At 34.2% G+C, this 20,747-nt stretch overlaps 2 protein-coding genes and 1 long non-coding RNA gene across 4 annotated transcripts; all 3 read left to right on the forward strand.

The window, feature by feature from the left end:
* The first annotated feature begins 3,540 nt into the window (after nt 1-3,540).
* LOC11405250 (F-box/LRR-repeat protein 2) lies at nt 3,541-4,719 on the forward strand. The gene has a single exon (XM_003628126.2). It carries the CDS (start codon nt 3,541-3,543, stop codon nt 4,717-4,719), a length of 1,179 nt encoding a protein of 392 aa, XP_003628174.2.
* Nucleotides 4,720-6,104: 1,385 nt separating this feature from the next.
* Nucleotides 6,105-10,605, forward strand: LOC11416418 (uncharacterized). 2 transcript variants are annotated; one of them, XR_003007827.2, is made up of 4 exons: nt 6,105-6,510; nt 8,070-8,195; nt 8,609-8,777; nt 10,325-10,605. It is a non-coding gene; the product is annotated as an uncharacterized lncRNA (long non-coding RNA). The 2 variants fall into 2 exon arrangements; XR_003007826.2 differs by lacking the exon at nt 10,325-10,605 and having other exon boundaries at nt 8,609-10,316.
* Nucleotides 10,606-18,923: 8,318 nt separating this feature from the next.
* Nucleotides 18,924-19,736, forward strand: LOC11407227 (uncharacterized). The gene has a single exon (XM_003628129.1). The coding sequence runs from the start codon at nt 18,924-18,926 to the stop codon at nt 19,734-19,736; it is 813 nt and encodes a 270-aa protein (XP_003628177.1).
* The last annotated feature ends 1,011 nt before the right edge of the window (nt 19,737-20,747 follow it).

The following is a 20,747-nucleotide window of genomic DNA, read 5'->3' on the forward strand; positions in this document are numbered from 1 at the left end:
GTTTGATTTGATTTGTTGAATAACTTGGAAAATAAATGAAACGATACGAACTTGGAAATTTTGAGTAATTGTCGGCTTTAGCCTATTAATCGTATGTGTATACACTACTGCACTTATATGTGATTTGTGTGTATACTCAGTTGAGGCGTTTAAATATGTTTACCTTGGGTTCGGAAGATTTGTCGGAAAATGCTAGTTTTCATAAACTTAGCCGAACTTTGTCAAACTAATGTTTTATGGTTGGATAACTTATATGAGACTTTGAATTCATGTTAGTATAAATAATCCTGAATGAATTGTAAAGGATTAGGTGTTTAAATTGTTAGATTTCAAGATGTGGCTATATACGTTGTTATGTGAAATGAAAATGTGGAACATTGTTGTTTCTTTGTGGTCAATGTTGTTGATGATTATGTTGGTGTTGGTGATGTGTGTTTAAATGTTGAATTCTTGCATGCAATTTGGTGATGATATTGATGGTGTTTGCATGTATGAAAGGTGCCGTTGTTTATGTTGATGATTTATTTTTGGTGGTGAATTCTTACATGCAAAGAGGCGATGCTATTGGTGATGAATGCATGTATGTAAATTGGTGATGATTTGTTGTATGAACGTATGCATAGTTGTGTCATATGTTCATGCATTCATAAGTGTCTAGAGGCGATGTTTATGATACTATTTCGTATGCAGAGGCGATGTTTAGAGGCGATGTTTATGATACAGTTGTATATTGAGGTGACGACCTTGGTGATGGCCGGTACCACATGCATATAGAGTCGTGTCTAAGCGCATTGCATACATTTGGTGAAGTTGTTAAATGTTTCATATTGGATTATGTGCTTAGTGAACCTTTGTGATTTATGTGCATTGGTGAACTTGGTGAATTGTGTACTTGGTGAAATTTGGTGAACATATGAAGATGTGTACTTGACGATGCTTGTTATTGTTGGTGATACTTGTACACTTGGTGATTTTATTTGATAATGTTTATCGTGGTGAAAATAATGAAGTGTGAATTATATGTATGTGATTTGATGATATTTTTAGTGACGATGAGTTCCTTGCTTATACTTTGGAATGACGAATTGTATTTGTTGAGTTGATTAGGCTAAATGAGGAATAAGGTGAGTAATCCTTATATTGGTTGATGTTGTTAAGTGATGTACCGTGTTGATGATTTGATTTAAATGATGAATATGCTTGATGTACTCTAATATAATTGTGATAGCATGATGTGTATGAAATGAGGGATAATATTCATGAGATGTTAGTATTCCAGATGTATATGTGCTATGCATGAAATTCTTGAATTTTTATGTTTGATTATGTTTAATTGTGAATTATGAACTAACCACCAGTGGTCGTTTGGTTGAACGCCTTTCCTTATCCGTATGGATGGGTAGACGGTGTGCAGAAATAGTTGCTTTGTTTTGCTTTGCTGAGTTGCTTGAGGATAGCTTGGATGCAACCTCGTTTATCGATTTTGGTGTCTTAGACATTAGAGCTTTAATTAGGGGTCAGTCTTCGTTGTTTATTTTTGTTTTGTCTATTGGAGATTTTTGAGACTATGTCTTGATGATGACATGAGTTGTATAATGACATGACTACTTGGTGACTTATTTTAATTATGGATGATTGTTGAGATATTTATTCAGGTGTCGATGATATGATGTTTTATTCCCTTGCAATGTTTTGAGAAAGTGTTAATTATGCATGTTTGGTGATTTATTGACGAAGTAACATCTAGATTCTTGATATGATGTATCATTACTGTAATTTATTGCTTTTAGAGTTTAGGATGTTATAGTATAATGACAATCCATCCGCACGAGTGCAGTACCAAAGAGCTAACCGACCAACCATAGGGGCGAAAATGTAACCTAGGAATGTGTTTAAGAGAAGGAATTTTTTTTTTGGTGCATTGATAAATTTTAAGTGTGGATCAGATAATGATGATAATCCATAAGAAATATCAACAAACACAACGACTTCATTGCGAGTCCATCTTTGCTCCATTTAGGCTTGCACCATTTACCCCATTTACCTTCATGGATGTGCGACACGTGTCAAAAGAATATCCAATAGTTGAAATTAAAAAGGACAAATAGGTATTAAAACAAAATCCCTAGCAATCAGGTTCTGAAAAAAGTGACATCGACGAGACGACCTTCAGAATTGATTTTTCAGATTTTCAAAATGGGCCAAAACCACCGCATCCTGCGGAGCCACCGTCCACCGACGAAGCAAAACCTTCACTCTTCCATGTATTCCCCGTAACAAACTCTTCTCTTCAAATCAGATGTTGTCAAAATCAGATGTTGTTCCACCTTCTTTGTGTGATATGAGTTTCGATTAAATAAAATAAAGGGAAGCCACCGATTGAATTGAATTAGCACTAAAAACTAGCAAGAAAGTTTGGATTTCACAATGTTTTAGTTGTTACCATTGCTAGTTGTGAACTCAAGTAAATTGGCATAATTGATTTCACGCAGTCATTCAAAATTGGGTTTTCTTCTAAACTCAATTTGGATGAAAGTTTGCCAATTTGGGTGGAAATGAAATTGATGGAATTGGGTTTGTTTCAAGCTTCTTCTGTTTTGAAACAGGCAACGGGTTCTGGAAAAAGATATGGAGATTGTGTTTCTAAAAGCAATCACATGTGTGTTTGTTTATTGTTGTCTTTTTTATTTCAACCGTTGGATATTATTATACCACGTGTCACACATCCATGATGGTAAATGGGGTAAATGGTGCAAAGACAAATGGAGCAAAATGGACTCATTCATTGCCACGTTATTATGATGTCAATCAATAACAAAAATTCCAAATTGAGTGGAGTGAGAAATTCTAAAAATTATGAAATAGAGACCTAACCCTCAATTTCCTTTGTACGCAAAAACTGACCTAACCTTCAAACACCTTCGTTCACAAATATCATTCACCAGAAAAACAATCGCTTTCTTCCACAAAAACACCAATAAAAGCAGGTTAGTTCTTTTAGTAGTAGTTATATGTCCACAGCCATATCATTTTCGGTCGTCCTCACTATGAAAAAGAAGAGAAGAACAAACTCATGATCAATCACGGCGACGACAATAGGTAATTGTTGAATTCTCTCCCTCTCGTCTCCAGACAGTTTATATCCATCATAGACCGTCTTCGATTCTCTCCCCATCGACAATATGAAAAGGAAGTGAAACTCCCTCAATTCTTGACAACAAAACAACAATGGTTGCAGCAGCAGATTTATATTTACCTAATGAGTGTTGGGAGTGTATTATCCGATTCCTTGACACTGACCACCGTAGTTTGGAGTCTCTCTCCCTAGTCTCCAAACACTTCCTTTCCATCACCAACAACATCCGATTCTCTCTCACTATCTGCGATACAAATCTCCCTTCCCTCCCTCATCTCTTTCAAAGGTTCCCTAGCCTCACCTCTCTTGACTTCACACACTTCTCCCAACACGGTGATCTCACAGCGCTTCTCTTCCAAGTCTCCACTTCTCACATTACTCATGTTGTAGTAAATGCTATGTCAATGGTGCTTCCTAAGCTCCGCAAGATAAATTTATCTCGTCATTACGATATAAGTGACTCATTACTTTTGCACTTGTGTAAAAATTGTGAGTTTCTCGAAGAGGTTGTGTTGTTCAAGTATTCATCCTTAACTTGTGATGGCATTGCTTCTGCCATCCGTGAGAGACCATCTTTGAGGTCTTTATCTGTTGGCCGGCAGTCAAATGAATGTGGTTGGTGGTCAAATGGAAGCCATGACAACATCAGTTCACACTTTACTGACTCGCTGGTGAGTTTGAAAGGGTTAACAAATCTTGATTTGCCGTTTTTGCGCATCTCAGATATGTTCCTCTCTTCTATTGCAATTGAAGTTATTTCTTTGAGAAGGCTTGTCCTCAGAGATTGCATTAACTATAGTTATTCTGGAATATTTTCTTTGTTATCCATGTGTCAATGTATCCAACATTTGGATCTTCAGTATGCTTATTTTTTGAATAATCAACATATTTTTGAGTTGTCTTCATTTCTTGGTAATTTGGTGTCTGTAAACCTTAGTTATTGTCGGATGCTCGACGAATCAGCCTTGTTTTCACTCGTTAGTAAATGTCCTTCACTTAATGAGATAAAAATGGAATGCACATCTATTGGGGAAGAGAGTCTAAAGAATTCTAATTCTTTGGTGGATTTCGTTGTAAGCCCTCAATTAAAATCTCTCTATTTGGCTTTCAATTCATTGCTATGCGATGAAAACATCAAAATGTTTGCTTCCATTTTCCCCAATTTGCAACTGCTTGATTTAAGGAGATGTAAGATGATTAGACATTTGAACCTAACGTACTGTTTAGGTGAGAAAATGCAAGGAGTGAACTTTAAACTTTCTAAATTGGAGGTGTTGAACTTGTCACATACTAGAGTTGATGATAAAGCACTCCGTGTGATCTCAAAGAATTGTTTTGGGCTCTTGAAACTATTACTAGAATTTTGTAAAGGTGTCACAGACAAGGGAGTGAAGCATGTGTTGAAAAACTGCACACAGCTGAGGGAGATCAGTTTAAGGGGTTGTTATGAAGTGAAAGCTAATATTGTTGACATGATGGTATTTGCAAGGCCAACATTGAGAAAGATAATTGCCCCACCTGGTTATCATTTTCCCGACAAAAAGGGGGAAGTCTTCTCGCTTCATGGATGCCATGTTTGCTAGCATTTTGAAATTACTCTTCTGAAGTTTGGTCATTTGGGTGACATACGAAGGAGCTAAAATTACATCCTTGGTCTTGACGGATTAATTATTTTTTACTTTAATTAGATATAGGTTATGCAACATAGTTCAATGGTTTAGCCCTTTTAGCCTTTGTTTACATATGATTATTTTGTATTGGTTAATGACTGAGTTTATATTTACTTTCGAATTATCCAATAGTTTGATTTTGTTTATGGAAACGTATATTTGTGTGAGAATTACAATTTTTCACATCTTTTATTTTTAAAAGGTATCTGAATATGTTAATGGTAAAAAAAGAAGTTGCTAAAATTAAAACCTTTAGCCGTGTTTCATGTATGAAGGAATATAAGCAGTCCTCACTCCCAATTACTTTGTGCAGTTTTTTTGCTTCTACTTTTCCTAAAATTATGATATTCTTGGAATTGTATCATTTATTTGAGATGATTTATCTGATACCAGTTTGAGTGTTGATAATGGAATTGTATCATATATTCTACCCTTTTTTTACAATAATATCTCATCCTACTTGATAGCAATGTTCTGCAAATAAAAACTTTTACTTGCATCAATGTTCATCAGGAAGCCAAGGTCCTGCAAAAACAGGTAACTTGCCACTAAAACTGTGTGATTTAAAGTAAAACAAACTTTTAGCGGCCGAAAAGGCGATCTTTATTACTTAACATAGTCCTGTTAGCATATACATTTTTATAAAGTGGTATTAAATGCATTTTCATGATTAAAATTTGAATATTTGTTCCATTCCAGATTTGATTACACTTTCCTCAACATGTTTCCAGATTTTTGCTCTAGCATGCAATCATGGAAATAATATTGGATGGTTTTTCTAGGTTTTTTCTCTAGACTGAACTGATAGACCATTTGATAAGTACCTTATAACCATGTCTTATCAAGACTTATTTTCTCCCTTTGCTTCTACTATTTTCTACAGGATGGTTGTGTATGCAAGACTTCTTTTATAAGTCTCCCAACATTTATCATCGATGAAAATTGCTGACATTTGTTTCATTGTCTATAGAAACTGAATTCCTCGGTATAATTCCTAGCTAACTTCAATGTTTCTTGTAGTGCCAGCATACAGCTTTTCGTCTAATCCTTTGATGATTTATGATTATGTTATGTGCTCATGAGTACACTTGCTCATCTGGTATCCCTTTAAATGTTCAATCTGTGTAAGCTTTTCAGGGTATGTTCCAACTTGAGCTCGAAGATGAGGTGCAGGATGATCTTAAACGTGGCATTGGCACTACTACAATAATTACATTTATTAACAAGATCATTGTAAGTTGTAACACTTGAGAAATTGTTAGCTGATACAGTGATATAGTAAGAATTGAGTAAAAGTGTTAGATTCCAATACACCAAGCAACAATAGAACCCATTCATTATTTACTCACGTGTTAAATTTTTTTGTCAACATTAGTCAAAAATAGTAAAACAAAAAGTGTTATAAGCCATTGAGTCAAATGAGAAGAACCGCTTTTCCACCGTCGCACTTCCCTCGACCACCGTCACGCTCACACCCTCGACCACGTCGAGCTTCACCGACGAATTTCACACCGTTATTCATCCTTCTCACCCTCCACCGCATTCTCATTCCGTCCAGCTTCTCACCGTCTAACTGAATCTCAACGTCAAGCTTCACACTTCACCGATCAAGCTTCACAGTCGCGGATCCATTGAACTTCATCATCCTATTTCATAGTTGCAGATCGAATTTCACAAATCCTTTTTCCCCTTTCGCTCACACAGGTAACACTCTCGAATTCTTCTTCTTTTTCGCATTTTTCGTGCTTTCGGTTTTGATTTCGCTTAGATTTCACCGCAATTATCTTTGATCCGTGCTTTTTCTCTGTTATGAATTCATTGAGGGATATGATTTTCATCGAATTTACAATTGATTCTATTAGGTTTCGATAGTGTCATCAAATACAGTTTCATCGAAGATATCTGGTAAACCCTAATTTTCATCCCCTATTAGCGGATTTGGTGAATTGATTCTTTGTTTTCAGATTAACAATTCTTAATTTGTCATTTCATTTCGGTGTGTTTAGTAATTGGGATTACACTTATTTCTCAGGTGATGTTTTTGTTGCTCATTGTTAGGTTTATTTAGAATTATGATTCAATAACTATGAAGCCCCAATACCTGACACGATACCGATCGATACGATACAATACCGATACGGCGATACGGAAAATTTCAAAATTCCCGATACGATACGGCCTCAATACGTTATTAAAAAATTAAATTTAAAATTAATAGTATAAGTGCACAATGTATAAACATAACTAAAAATGATGATAAACAAACATTCACATTAATGAAAATGATCAAAACAAGTGACAATTACATATTTTTTCTGCACAAATTAGATAGAATATAGCTAAACATCATTAGTACCATCCAAAGAGAACATCGTAAGTACTATAAAAAAAAAAGAACATATTTGTCTAATGTTGACTACTTAACAGTTAACACTAATTTATATCGAAAACTAACAGCAGAATAAACATAACATTAGAGAGAAGAGAAACAGAGTAGAATTCAATCAGTGGTAATGGTTAGAAGAGAGAATAGCTATTGCTATTTGGTGACGAGAAACCCTATTTTTTTAGGTTAGAAGAGACAATATGATTTTGATAGCGTTGCCAGACTTGATAGGTGTCGGAGTATAAGTAAGCTGTGTCGGAGTACAAGTTAGTCGTATCCGACACGTATCGGTCATTTTTTTTCCTTCAAAAAATAAATATTAACTGTCCGATACACGTATCGGGACGTATCTGACACGTATCGGTCATTGTTTTTCAAAAAAATAAATATTAATTGCCTGATACTTTTCCGATACCCGTATCGGGACGTATCGGTATCGGATACGTGTCGGATAAGATACACCATTTTTGTAGCATCGGGGCTTCAGAGTTCAATAATTATGCTGTTACAGCTATACCATGGCTCTGTTTGCCAATACCAGATTTTGAGCTTATAGCTTATAAGCTCATGTGAGAAATAAAGTCTCGTTTGGCAACATTTATAACTTATAAGTTCATATGAGAAATAAAGTTTGGTTTGGCAACATTTTTTATTATAGCTTATCCTTTTCCCCTCAATTTTACCCCTGTTATCTTATTTGGCAACTATTAAATATTATTCTTAAAAATTTCTAAATCTCATTGTTGAAAATTGGGTGTGAATTATATTTTGATTTTGTTTTATGCTTGCTCAAATAACTGGATTATTCATACTGTTATTACTGTTATTTTGCTTTTTCTTAGTTTCTTTAATTATTGATTAAATATGTCTTTTGTAGGTTCCATGTTAATAAGATGGCTTCAGCCTATGTTTATGTCAGGATGCTCAAAGGTCACTATTGATGACATGAGTGAAGGTTTATTGGAAGATTGTGCTGAAGTTGTCAAAGCGAATTCAATTCAAGGTAAAATATCGTGATTAATTATTCCTCTAGTTTATTAGTGTATTTTACCTTGAATTAAATTCGCTTTGACAAGTTGATGTAAGAGCCAGGCTTATGCACCTTTCAAGTGTAGATGTAGTGCTTCTTCTTCACCTTGCTCATATATATTGAAATTTCCTCAGTTTCATTTATAAATGGAAATCAGAAAGACTAAGAACGTTCGAATAAACTATTTTACTAGACTTTGAAGAAAAATGTCCAAAGAATCTTACACAAACTACCAGTTTTGTGAACAATACTTGTAGATATAGATAGTCGTGTTTGGGGTTAGTTCATAGTAAACTTAGTTAATTGAATCTAGAGCTTTTGATTATGGATTTTTATATAGTTGATTTATTATAATTATGGTTGTTATTGTTAATGAAATGATTTAGTGCTGATGGAGGTGAAAGGACGGTTAAGAAACTACATTCATCCAAAGCCCTAACTATATCTGAGGGGATATCAGTTTCAGATGCATGTCGCCGAATGGCAGCGCGGCGCGTTGATGCTGTTTTGTTGACTGATGCCAATGGTTTGTTATTTGGAATCATGACTGACAAGGTTTGTGAATTTTCTGTGTGAATGTATGTGTGTTCATTGAGGGTGTGTGTATTGTATTATGAGATACAAGGCAATAAGGTGTGTCTTGTGTTTAGGATACTGCTACTAGAGTTATTTCTGAGGGTCTGTGACCGGATCAATGGTGTCAAAAGTAATGACCCGGAATCCTTTATTTGTGACATCAGATACGTTGGCTATTGATGCTCATCAAAAGATGGTCCATGGTTGGCTTCATTCCTACTGTTAATACTTAATATCATTGTTATTACTGGACTTTAGGTGTATAAATCAAACTAGGATGTCATATGCTGGTAATAATACTGTTGCCACAGAGGTATTGTTATGTTTGGATGATGCTATGCTAACTGTTTTTGGCCAATCCCAATTAATTTAATACATTTTGTGCTACATTTTAATGACGACTTTCTTATATATAGTTAGTTATCTGATTATAGTGCATTGCGGATAAATTAAACTTGTGCTTTTGGAGGCTGATGATCACGCTTCATTATTATCACGAGATTTTCTGATATGGCAGGGCATGTGGATTAAATTAGATTTTGTTTTACTTTCCCGTTAAATCATTTGTTTGTATTTATTTTGTGGCTACTATACTACTGAATAAGAATGATGCATGGTTAAAGTGCTTGTGAAAATAATTACTTACAATTGTAATCAGATTTCACTGTCTGCAATGCATTTAGCAATGGAGTTACTTGTATTGTTGCACTGATAATAGTTCGGTAATCTAGATGGGCTTTTAGAAGGTATGCTTCTTGTAGGAAGGAGACTCACGAATTGGGCAATTAGCTATAGAAATAACATATACTGGGATACTTTTGCTAACGAATGAGCAACTTGATCGATCAAGATTTAGAATTAGTTCTCTTACGGTACTGTTCGTAAAATGCTCCTGTGGAGTACACAAGTTTGACTCGGGCAATAACATAAACTCTAGCTACAGACTCCTTGCAAAACTTGCAGTTTCCTTTACTACCCTACTTCTATTGCGACAGTAGAACACCATAGCTATTGGTCACAGAAAGTAGTAACCCCTGTTATTTCTTGGTGTTACCAACTGCCCATGCTCATTAACCCCTGTTCTTTAAAGTAGTAACCTTGAAAACATTCGGCTTATTATTAGTTACTGGGCTGAGTTTTTACAAGTTATTGGTCGGAGTTAAACCTCTGAGTTACTTTATTAGTTATTAGTATTATATAGTTAGAAAAATAGTTGAGCAATAGGAAGTCCTTGCTGATCAGTATATACCAAAGAATTTGACAGGTTTTGGTTCTAACTATTTTACTTTAATAGTTTTTCTTGCTGTTTGTAACAGATATATAGAAATTTTTGTAATATATTGGAATATGCTTGAATCAGATCTTTGCAACTGGTTTGGTGTTTCATGCATGCCCTATGGCTGGAGATCATGTCATCAAGCTATATCTCAATTTTTTTAGTGATTATTGGATTTGGTTCAATCATTTATACCTAAAATTTACTTTTACTTTGTTTTTGTTCTCACATTCCTTCTAAATACTTGCAGCTAGAAGATTTTTGTTGCTTCAAGTGAAGTTATGAAAGATGGTGTTGCAAGCCAAGAAGATTTTTGCTGCGGTAGCTTGCTTAGATCCCCTCATGGGATGGCTAGTTTTTTTTTTTTTTTTTTTTTTTTAGATTTTGGTGGAAAAAGTGATTACTAGTTAGGATATCTTATTTCATAGTAATGTTATCCAAAATTGTGGATCAACATGTTGATCCAAATATAGTATTGTAATTTTCTTGGATTATGTAAAGACACTAGTTATATGATTTCTAGATTTAATGTGGTGGATTGAGATAATCCACATTTTCTATTCTTTTCCAATTAGTAACATTTTTTTAGTACATTTACAATTTTTTAGTCTAGATAATTTTGCAACACTTTTTACAACTTCTCAAAAATGATAAATGCAACATTTATTTATTGTTATTGGTGATACATAAAGTGTTACAATAATGTAATATTTGCGACACTTTTTGATTGTTACAGATAGTACTATAAAATGTAACTAAATTTCTTTAGTAACACGGGCTTTACCTATCAATTGTTCAAGTGTTATTAAATTTAATTAGTAACATTTTTCTTGATTTAGTTACAATTTTCAAATGTTACTAAATGTCATTATTGTAGGAGTGTATACACAGTATTCTTTGCACTGTTTCAGCAGTACTGTGGTTTTTGAATGTGTTACTCACTTGGAGCATTCTCTTATGACCAACGTGAGACCAATTTATTAATTCACAAATTTTTCACACATAAGCTTGAAGAAGCATTGCAGCTTCTCACTGATAATTGTAAGTTAGCATCTAGTTGGTTTAAGAGTGTTTTTGAGTTCTTACAAAATAAAACAACAATTAGTGCTAATTAGTTTTACCTATTGAATATAGGGAAGTGCTAGAAACTATTGCAAGATTTGTAGGCTATAGAGAATGACGAAGTTTTAAAAACGGGCTCCTTACCGCAAAAACGGCCACGACATAAAGGTATAGGTTCCTCCAACTTAGGATATCGAACAAAACTTGAGGAAACAAACGAGACAAAACGCATGAGAAAATTTGAGGAATCTACCGTGACTAAAAGTATAGGCAGGTCCTAACATTTTACTGTCTTTAGGCATAGTATGAGAAAAGGGTCCCTGACATAATACATCATTTTTTTTTGTGATAAACGATGAATGACACATGTATTAGTTATGACGGTTGAAAAGATATTATCCATTTTCGATTACTAATCTCATTATTGCTTAATTTTCTTGAATAATTTGCATGAGAAATGACTAAAATATTTGTCATTGAAAAATTAAGATTCATTTCTCTAGTAGGTCCATTTTCAACTAGAATATCTCTTGACATATCATTTTTGGTCGTCCTCACTATGAAAAAGAAGAGGCGTCGCCGTAAAATTAAGATTCATTTCTCTAGTAGGCCCATGATAGCAACAACAATCACGGCTACATGGAGCCTCTTTCTCTTGTTTCTAAACAGTTTTCTATCCATTACCAACCGTCTCATATTCTCACTCAATGTCTCTAAGCCAGAACATCATCACCTTCGTCACCTCTTTCATAGATTCTCCAACCTCGCCTCCCTCGACTTCTCGGGATACAAAGGAGACCTAAACAAGCTTCTCTGCGAAATCTCTCCTTTTCCATTGAAACTCATATCACTCAATCTGTCCAACCAACTCACCATTCCAACTAATGGGTTACGAGCTTTCTCCCGGAATATTACAACTTTGACCTCTCTCACTTGTTCCTGCATTAACACTCTCCGTAGCTTTGACATGTTCCTCATCGCCGGTTGTTTCCCTTTGCTCGAAGAACTTGACCTCAGTATGCCTTTAGTATTCGTGGAACAAAATAACTTGCTTAAAGGGATAGAGACTCTTTGATCGTCACTTCTTAAACTCCACAAGGTTAATCTCTCTTCTCATTTTTATATGAACGATCAATCTCTTCTCAACTTGTTCAAGAATTGGAAGTTTCTTGAAGAAGCCATCATATTGAATTGTCAACAAATAACCAATGCCGGTATTGCCTCTGCTCTTCTTGAGAGACAAACATTGAGGTCTTTATCATTTACCAGTTATTTCGAATCAGATAATTGTTCAAAGTTGTTTGCTCTCGTTAAACATTTCCCTTCACTTACTGTGATTCGAATGAACACATGCGTAGGAGGTATGGGGGAAAATAATGTAGAGAATTCTAATTCTTCGATGAATTTTGTTGTAAACCCTCAATTTAAGTCTCTCCATTTGCCTTACAATTCATGGTTAAGAGATGAAAGCCTCATAAAGCTCGATACCATTTTCCCCAATTTGCAGCTGCTTGATTTACGAGATTGCAATAAAATATCAGAGAAAGGTATTTGTCAAGTTTTAAGGGGATGTTCTAATATTAGGCATTTGAACTTAGGCCGATGTTCAAGAGTGAAACTACATCGATCGAATGAACTTTGAAGTTCCCAAATTGGAGGTGTTGAACTTGTCACAAACAGGAGTTGACGATGAAGCATTGTATGTGATCTCAAAGAGTTGTCTTAGACTTTTGCAATTGTCACTTGAATATTGTGTTAATGTCACGAGAAAGGAGTGAGGCATGTGCTAGAAAATTGCACACAATTGAGGCCATCACTAGTAAAGATAATAATTACTCCACCTCATTTTCGTTTTATTGAAAGAAAGAGGAAACTCTTCTTAGGTAATGGATGCCTTGTTTGCTAGCATTTTGTGATCGGAATAGTGTCACAACCCCTATTGAAAGTGTGGTAAGGGTTTGTCTTAGTAAGGAGTTTAGAAATAGGTATTAAACCTCTTTTTCAGTTAAGAGGTTGGATAAGAGGTTTGTTAGTTAGAATAAAGTTTTAGGTACGCTATTAAGTCAAATAAAATAAATCAAATAAAATAAAATATTTTCTAATAATTGTCTTCTACCCACGTTTTTTAATTTGGACATTTGATTTAGCCATTTTTAATCTTCATTATGATGTTGCATTCTTTCACTCTGCCAAACCTTGTCTTCATATTCTAATTTTTTTTACTCTGTCAGACTATTCTAATTAATCTCGTATAGTGAAAACGGTTCTTTAATACATAAAATAAACAATATTTAACTATCTTGAAAGATATAACACAGTAATGAATTATTTTAACGTCAGATACCATTTTGACTTTTAATATATTGAAAAATTATTATGGCTACGAAATCCTTTTTTTAGAGGGTTTATATGGGGTAATTATTTTCTATTTGATAATTTTATATTCTTTTAGAAATTCACATCACTTGGTAATTAACAATTAATCAATTATTTACCAAAAAAATTAATTAAGCAACATATTTAATCAAGTAACTTACAGATAAGGTTTTTGCCACACGTCCAGCAATGACGGTCTTTCTTTGTTTATCTTGTGCAACAATATATTTGGTTGCTTGGCAATTTTTTCTTGGTAAGACGATGCAATTCTTTTGAAATCTGCATAGAACATAATTGTTGGCCTGCAAAAAAGCAGATACGAAATCAACATAAAATTGTCACAATATTGACATGCAGTTTACAATTATTTTTGGACAAAAACTGTTCTACAAATCTGGGAAACTAGGCTTAGTTCTATGTTGAACGCAATGATATCCATTGAGTTTAGTTGGTTGGTGTTTACCTTGGTTTTTGGTAAACAACCGCTGGTTTAAAAATAGTTGCTTGTATGATCAACTAGTAAATCTTGGGGCATATTGTGTTTGTTATTTTCCAGAAAATGATGAATGTTCTTGATATTGTTATACAGAATTATGAATATAACCATCGAAATCCAACAAAGGTTGAATCGAGATTATCTTCAAAGGAATAAAGTAAATTGCTTGAACAAAACAAGTAAATTGAAATGAAATTTAAATAAACAAACGTAAATTGCATTGATTGAATGTAAATTGGTACACGGATTCATACATTGTGACTTGTTACTCGTTTCTCTCTGAATGCGGATAGTTTGAGTGTAAGGCACCGTTCAAGACAATTATGTTCGTGTCGAGGTTGTTCCAAAATCGTATTGCAACACAGTAAAAGTTTTATGTTATGTGCATGACAAATGCTGCATTTTATGTTTTGATTACGATGAGGAAGTTAGACATTTGTTTTTCCAGTGTCGGTTAAGCTTTCAGCCATGAGCTCATTTTCTTCAGCATACTGGAGTTATGTCGGATGCGACAGTGAAGAGGAAAGATTTCCGCCTATTGATTTAGGGGGCAACAATGTGGTGCTTATGGCTAGCTAGGAATAAAAGCTGTATCATGGGGTTGGGTTTAGGCTTTAACGTTTCCAGCGGAAAATGACATTTTTCCAGACTGGAATTTAATGCCTGAATATGTCTCTAGCTTGAGTGTTTACACATTTGGGTGTTGTATTCTGTAATTTAACTTTTGGCATCTAAGAACATACAAGCATGCTAAATAGAAGGGATGTGGAGGGTCATCTGTAAAGAAGTTTCTAATATACCTCTGAGACTTTGCAGATATATGGTTAGAGATCTTTTGTGATTGTTCAGGCTAATACTTGGTCAAGATATATACTTCTATATTGTGTATGCAGTTCCATTATTTCATATCTAAAAAGGTGAATTAAATATATTTATTTTATCTTACAAGGTGAATTATTCATTTCAGAGAAATGATTCCAAGTGTTCTATTTGATTTCCAAATTGTCAAAAATATGAACATTTGTTCAAACTTGAGAGAGGATATGAAAAAACATACACTCTTCAAGACATATGATTAGGTCAATCCAAATAGAAAATGAAAGGTGTTTATAATTTAATTTATCCTTCCACATTGGCTACCAGCATACACAACAAAAGGGAGTTTATAATGTAACAATTCTTGGTGTAATGATCTCTAAATGATCTGGTACAGAAGCTTACTCAACTCTGCTATTGAAATTCCATATCTACTAAATCTTATATTTAATCGAAGAATCACTACAAAAAGTGTCGCTTTGCATATAATACGTAGTATAGAGGTATGTCAGTATGTGATTTCATTATTAAAGTTGGGTAAGCATTATATTTTCACCAAGAGTTGGGGAAATATGATCTACCAAAAAATCTGCACATGTTGTAGAATTAGATGGTTGCCTCAACTTTTGAGGATATAAATGCTAATAACATTAACAACTCCACTGCATCCAACAATTTTCGGTATACACATTATGGATCAGGATTCTGTTGCGTTTTCGCAGCAACTGCACTTTAACTTTGTAGAATTGTGGTCGATCTCATAAATCTAATGCTTGAAATTTCTCCACATGGCCTTCTCTTTAATTTTTATTCGAATTCAATGTGGTCAAAGATGAATGGGTTTACTGCCAGTCACGCGATTAACGACTTGGCAGCAGAAGGTTTCAAAGTGGAAATCAATTAAAAAGAGGATTTAAAACAAGCAGATTGTGCAGAATAGCATAGCGTCAAACTAATTTAAGTTTGCGCCTCAAAATACTATACAATTTTTCTTATGGTGAATGAGACGAGAGTGCTTGAATTGACCCTCTTCGTATTTGTGCTGTCAAATCTGTGTCTGTCAAGAGAATGGTTGGTTAAATTTGTCTCTGAAGCTGCCAATTTCATCAATGTTCTGTAAACAAAAAAAATAAAAATTCCAAGTTGTTTGAATGCACTAGAATAACTCAGGTACTCAATTACATTTAATAACCAACATGGGAAACAAGAAGTTAAATGCACTAGAATGTCAATGCATTAGAATAGATCAGGTACATTTTGTTCCAAATGCTCCATAATAATTTTTTAGACTTAGTGAAAATGCCTTTAAAACTATTAGATCCATCAAGCCTTCTCCTTGACGCTTCGGAAGTGCTGCACAATCAAAGCCGAACAGTAAAATTATATGTCAACAAACAAAATTAAAAGCATATATCCTTAACCAAAGTACATTAATATAAAACAAAATATATCCATAATCAAAGAATCTTTAATGCTGAAAAATAGATGAGTGTGTGTTTCTGCCATAGTATCACAGTGAACACAGTCATCTTCACAGGGAACACTTTTTGTAACAACTGGCAGCATGTGGGAAGGCAAGAGTGGGCTGTACGCCACATAAAGGCCTGAACTTTTGGTGGAATTTGCTGCTTCCAGATTAGGTTCCAATTGCGGTCAATTTCATTGTTATTAGGCCTGGCTGATGCTACCATAAACATACAAAGATTGTACGCAGATTTTACCGAGTATGCACCATCGACCGTGTGATTCCAAACACAAGAATCCACCAGTTGTCTTTCACGCAGAGGAATGGAAATAATAGCAGCGGCATCTGTATAATTAAAAATGGAATGAATGAGATCACTGTTCCATGATACCAAATCATGATTTAGCAAATCTTTGACAGAAAGCTCTTCCGTATTTGGTGATGGTGGAGTGGATGGTTTAAGTGTTGGGACTGATCTGATCCATGGGGAAGTCCATATATTAATTTGCGACCCATCTCCAATTTTCCATGTATAGCCCAACTTGATAAGATTTTGGGATCTCCATGTACTCCTCCATGTATAACTTGGATTATGTCCAATACCGGCTTCCAAGAAACCCTTCCTAAGAAAATATTTGGCATTGAGAATGCGTGTAAGTAAGAAGTTAGGATCATGTATGAGTTTCCAACCTTGTTTGCCAAGCATAGAGAGATTAAATGCTTCCATATCACGGAAACCTAAACTACCCTGACTTTTGTTGAGGGACAATCTATCACATCTCATCCAATTTATGCCTCGATTTTTGGGAATGACTTATATTATTGAATGGAAATAGCTATTAAATAGCCAGTACAGTCCTAAGAAATAGCAACAACTAAGCCACGTACATGCTTAACTTAATAGTGGCAATCAAAACTAAGAATGAGTCAAATAACAACCTACTGCTACTTCCCTAGTTAATAGGGATTATTCTAACAAAAACAAACTCAAGCAAAATATAAAATATCTCATCATCGATTACCATTCTTTTTGGATCCCCAATAGAAAGAATTCTTTATTTTTTCAATCTCGTTGATTAATACCTCTTTGCCAGCCCGAGATAAAGATTTAGCACTCCAAGATTGACATTTCCTCCAAACTCTATCTTTGCTGTGAATAAAGATAGCTTTCTTACTTCCTCCGACCATGGAAGGCAAGCCCAAGTATTTTCCAGTCCCAATATTATTTACGACTCCCAAACAAGTTGAAATAGAATCAGCCATATAGGAGCCGTGTTGCGGCTGAAGGCTATAGCTGTCTTACCAAAGTTCAAAGCTTGTCCAGATGCATTTTCATAACAAAGAAGAATTTCCTTGAGATTGTTTGCCTCGGCAAAGGTAGCCTTTCAAAACAGGAAGCTATCGTCCGCAAATAGCAAGTGACTAATGGGGGGAGCCAAGCGACACACTCGGGCACCATGAATTTTACCTACGAGTTCTCTTTGCTTGATCAAGGCGGAAAGACCTTCAGCACAAATTGATTTTTATAGTGTAACATCTTTTTGCTTTAATTTTCGTTACAGAGGATTTTATTTTATTTAAAGAAAGCATTAAATGAAAATATGATTGCATAGTTTATCTTAAAATGTCATTTTAAATTTTTCATCATTTTGTTCTAATTTTTGTTGGATTAAAAAATTTTAAAAAATCTCAACTAAAAAGCTATTTTCAAACATTTTATAAAATCATTTTTGAAGGTTTTATTTTTAAAATAAATATAGGATTTCTATTATATAAAATCTCTAAGAATAAACATTTAAGTTAATGAATGTCAAAATTTCTTTAACTTAGGATAACAAACGAGTTTGAAATAATTTCTACTATTTTTAAATATATTTTCAAAAAACTTATTTTTAAAAATAAAAAGAGAAGTCTTTTTTCTTTGATGGTGGTCGGAGTTTAAACCTCGAACCTTGCATATTTTATACATTGTCCCTAACAAACTAGTCTAAGTTCACGAGAACAAAGTATTTTTTAAAATCTATAACAAACAAGCCCTAATTTGTTTCAGGTAGAAGAAAAAAATAACATTTTTTATTTTTTATTTATTTATGTAAGTGGAGAGTGGGTGGGGTGACAATAAAAATAACTTTTTTTCAGTATAAATAAGGCAAATTCTATGGTACATCCAAAGATATGAGTGTATTGGTACACCAAATCATTAAATTAATAGTTAAATGTGTTATTTTTTGAAGAGAAAAATTGTTTTCTATCACCTATAATTATAATAATTAAATCTTATTTATCAAAAACATCGACGAAATAAAATTTGATTTTTCTGAATTTTTAGTACTCGTAATAGAGAATTTTGATTATTTTTTACAATAAATGTAAAACAATTAGTATGATTTTTATAAACAATGAAATGATGTTTTTTTTCTTATGAAATGATATTTTCTAAAATATAAATATCAACAAATAGCTTTTTATTTCATAAAAATGATAGTTAATTTATAAATTTTTGAAGTAAGAGTACCGGTACACCTTAATTTGCGGGTGTACCGTAGAAGTTCCCGTATAATAATCCGAAACGCAAAGATAACCTAACCCTAAACCCCTCAAATACGCAAACCTTCACAAATATATAGCACAACCATGACTGGCGGCGCTATTGACCTCAACATCAAAAGGAAGAAAACCATTGCCTTTTATTTACCTGATGAGTGTTGGGAGTCTGTCTTCAAATTCCTCAACGTCGTGGACGATGACGGCAACAACCAACGCAACCTTGAGCCTCTTTCCCTCATTTCTAAACAGTTTTTATCTATCACCAACCGTCTCATATTTTCACTCACTGTCAGCGATCCAGCACACCCTCCCCTTCGTCACCTCTTCCATAGATTCACCAGCCTCGCCTCCCTCGACCTTTCACACTACAAAGGTGACCTAAACAAGCTTATCAACAAGATCTCTTGTTTTCCATTGAAACTCACATCACTCAATCTCTCCAACCATCTCACCATTCCCACCAATGGGTTACAAGCTTTCTCCCAGAATATTACAACTTTGACCTCTCTCACTTGTTCCCACATGGGAAATCTCCGTAGCTCTGACCTTACCCTCATCGCTGATTGTTTCCCTTTGCTAGAAGAACTCGATCTTAGTAAGCCTTCAGTACTACTCATATATCCAATCATATATCCAAATAGAATGCTTAATGGGATAGAGACTCTTTCGTTGTCACTTGCTAAACTCCGCAAGGTTAACCTCACTTTTCATATTTATATGAATGATCAATCGCTTCTCAACTTGTTCAAGAACTTAAAGCATCTAGAAGAGGCCATCATATTGCGCTGTGATGAAATAACCAACGCTGGTGTTGCTTCTGCTCTACGTGAGAGGCCAACGTTGAGGTCTTTATCATTTACCACAATGGACGAAAATAATGTAAGAATTCTAATTCTTTGATGAATTTCATTCTAAGCCCTCAATTTAAGTCTCTCCATTTGTCTTGCAATTCATGGTTACGAGATGAAGACAACAAATGTTTGATACCAATTTTATTTTGCAGTTGCTTGATTTAAGAGATTGCTATAACATATCTGAAGAACCTATTTGTCAAGATTTGAGTTTTTATAATTATAATATTAAACATTTGAAGTTAACCCGCTGTTAGAGAGTGAAGCTGAGTCAAATGAACGTTGGAGTTCCCAAATTGGAGGCGTTGAACTTGTCACAAACAAGAGTTGGTGGATGCCTTGTTCGCTATCATTTTGTTAGGAATAATATCGCAACCCCTATTTAAATTGCGGTAAAGTGGGAGTTTCAGAAATAGGCGTTATGCCGGTGAAAGGATATTCGAATCTTTTGTTTCTTTCATTTTTTTTTTTCTTTCTTTCCAATCATTAAGCTAATAAGGATTCTAGCACATTCTGAAAATGCTTTGTTGAAGTTTGACCTCTAAAATGCAAGATGTTTTTGTTTTCAAATTTACTTTTCTGAGAAATTACATTTTTGAACTGTCTACTTACAAATGGGTATTTACTCATCAATCTATGCATGATAATTCCCTAACTAATGCAAGCAGTTGAGTGTTATATGCAGTTTTAAATTGTATTGCTTTTGATACACATTTCTGTACTTAATTATATGATAATTCCGTTTTCTCTCTTCTCTTCAAACATTTCTTGTAGTTTGGATGTATGACTACAGCTTCAAAATTCTAATTTGATTTATATACAACGAAGAATTGAAGCTTACTTTAGATGATTACATTTTTTCTTATGCTATATGTCAACAAACGAAATTGAAGACATACATCTTAGAATTCTGTTATTTTGGTGGGGTTACTTATTAGTGATTACTTGGGGAGCACTGTGTGCTTGGGACTGATAAGCTTTTGCTATCAGTTTGTTATTGTCTTTTTTCCAGTTTGTTATGCTTGTAATTGAACTTCTCCATTAATACAATTGCAAATTT

This window comes from Medicago truncatula, chromosome 8 (genome assembly GCF_003473485.1).
Source record: "Medicago truncatula cultivar Jemalong A17 chromosome 8, MtrunA17r5.0-ANR, whole genome shotgun sequence".
NCBI classification, from domain to species: Eukaryota; Viridiplantae; Streptophyta; class Magnoliopsida; order Fabales; family Fabaceae; genus Medicago; species Medicago truncatula.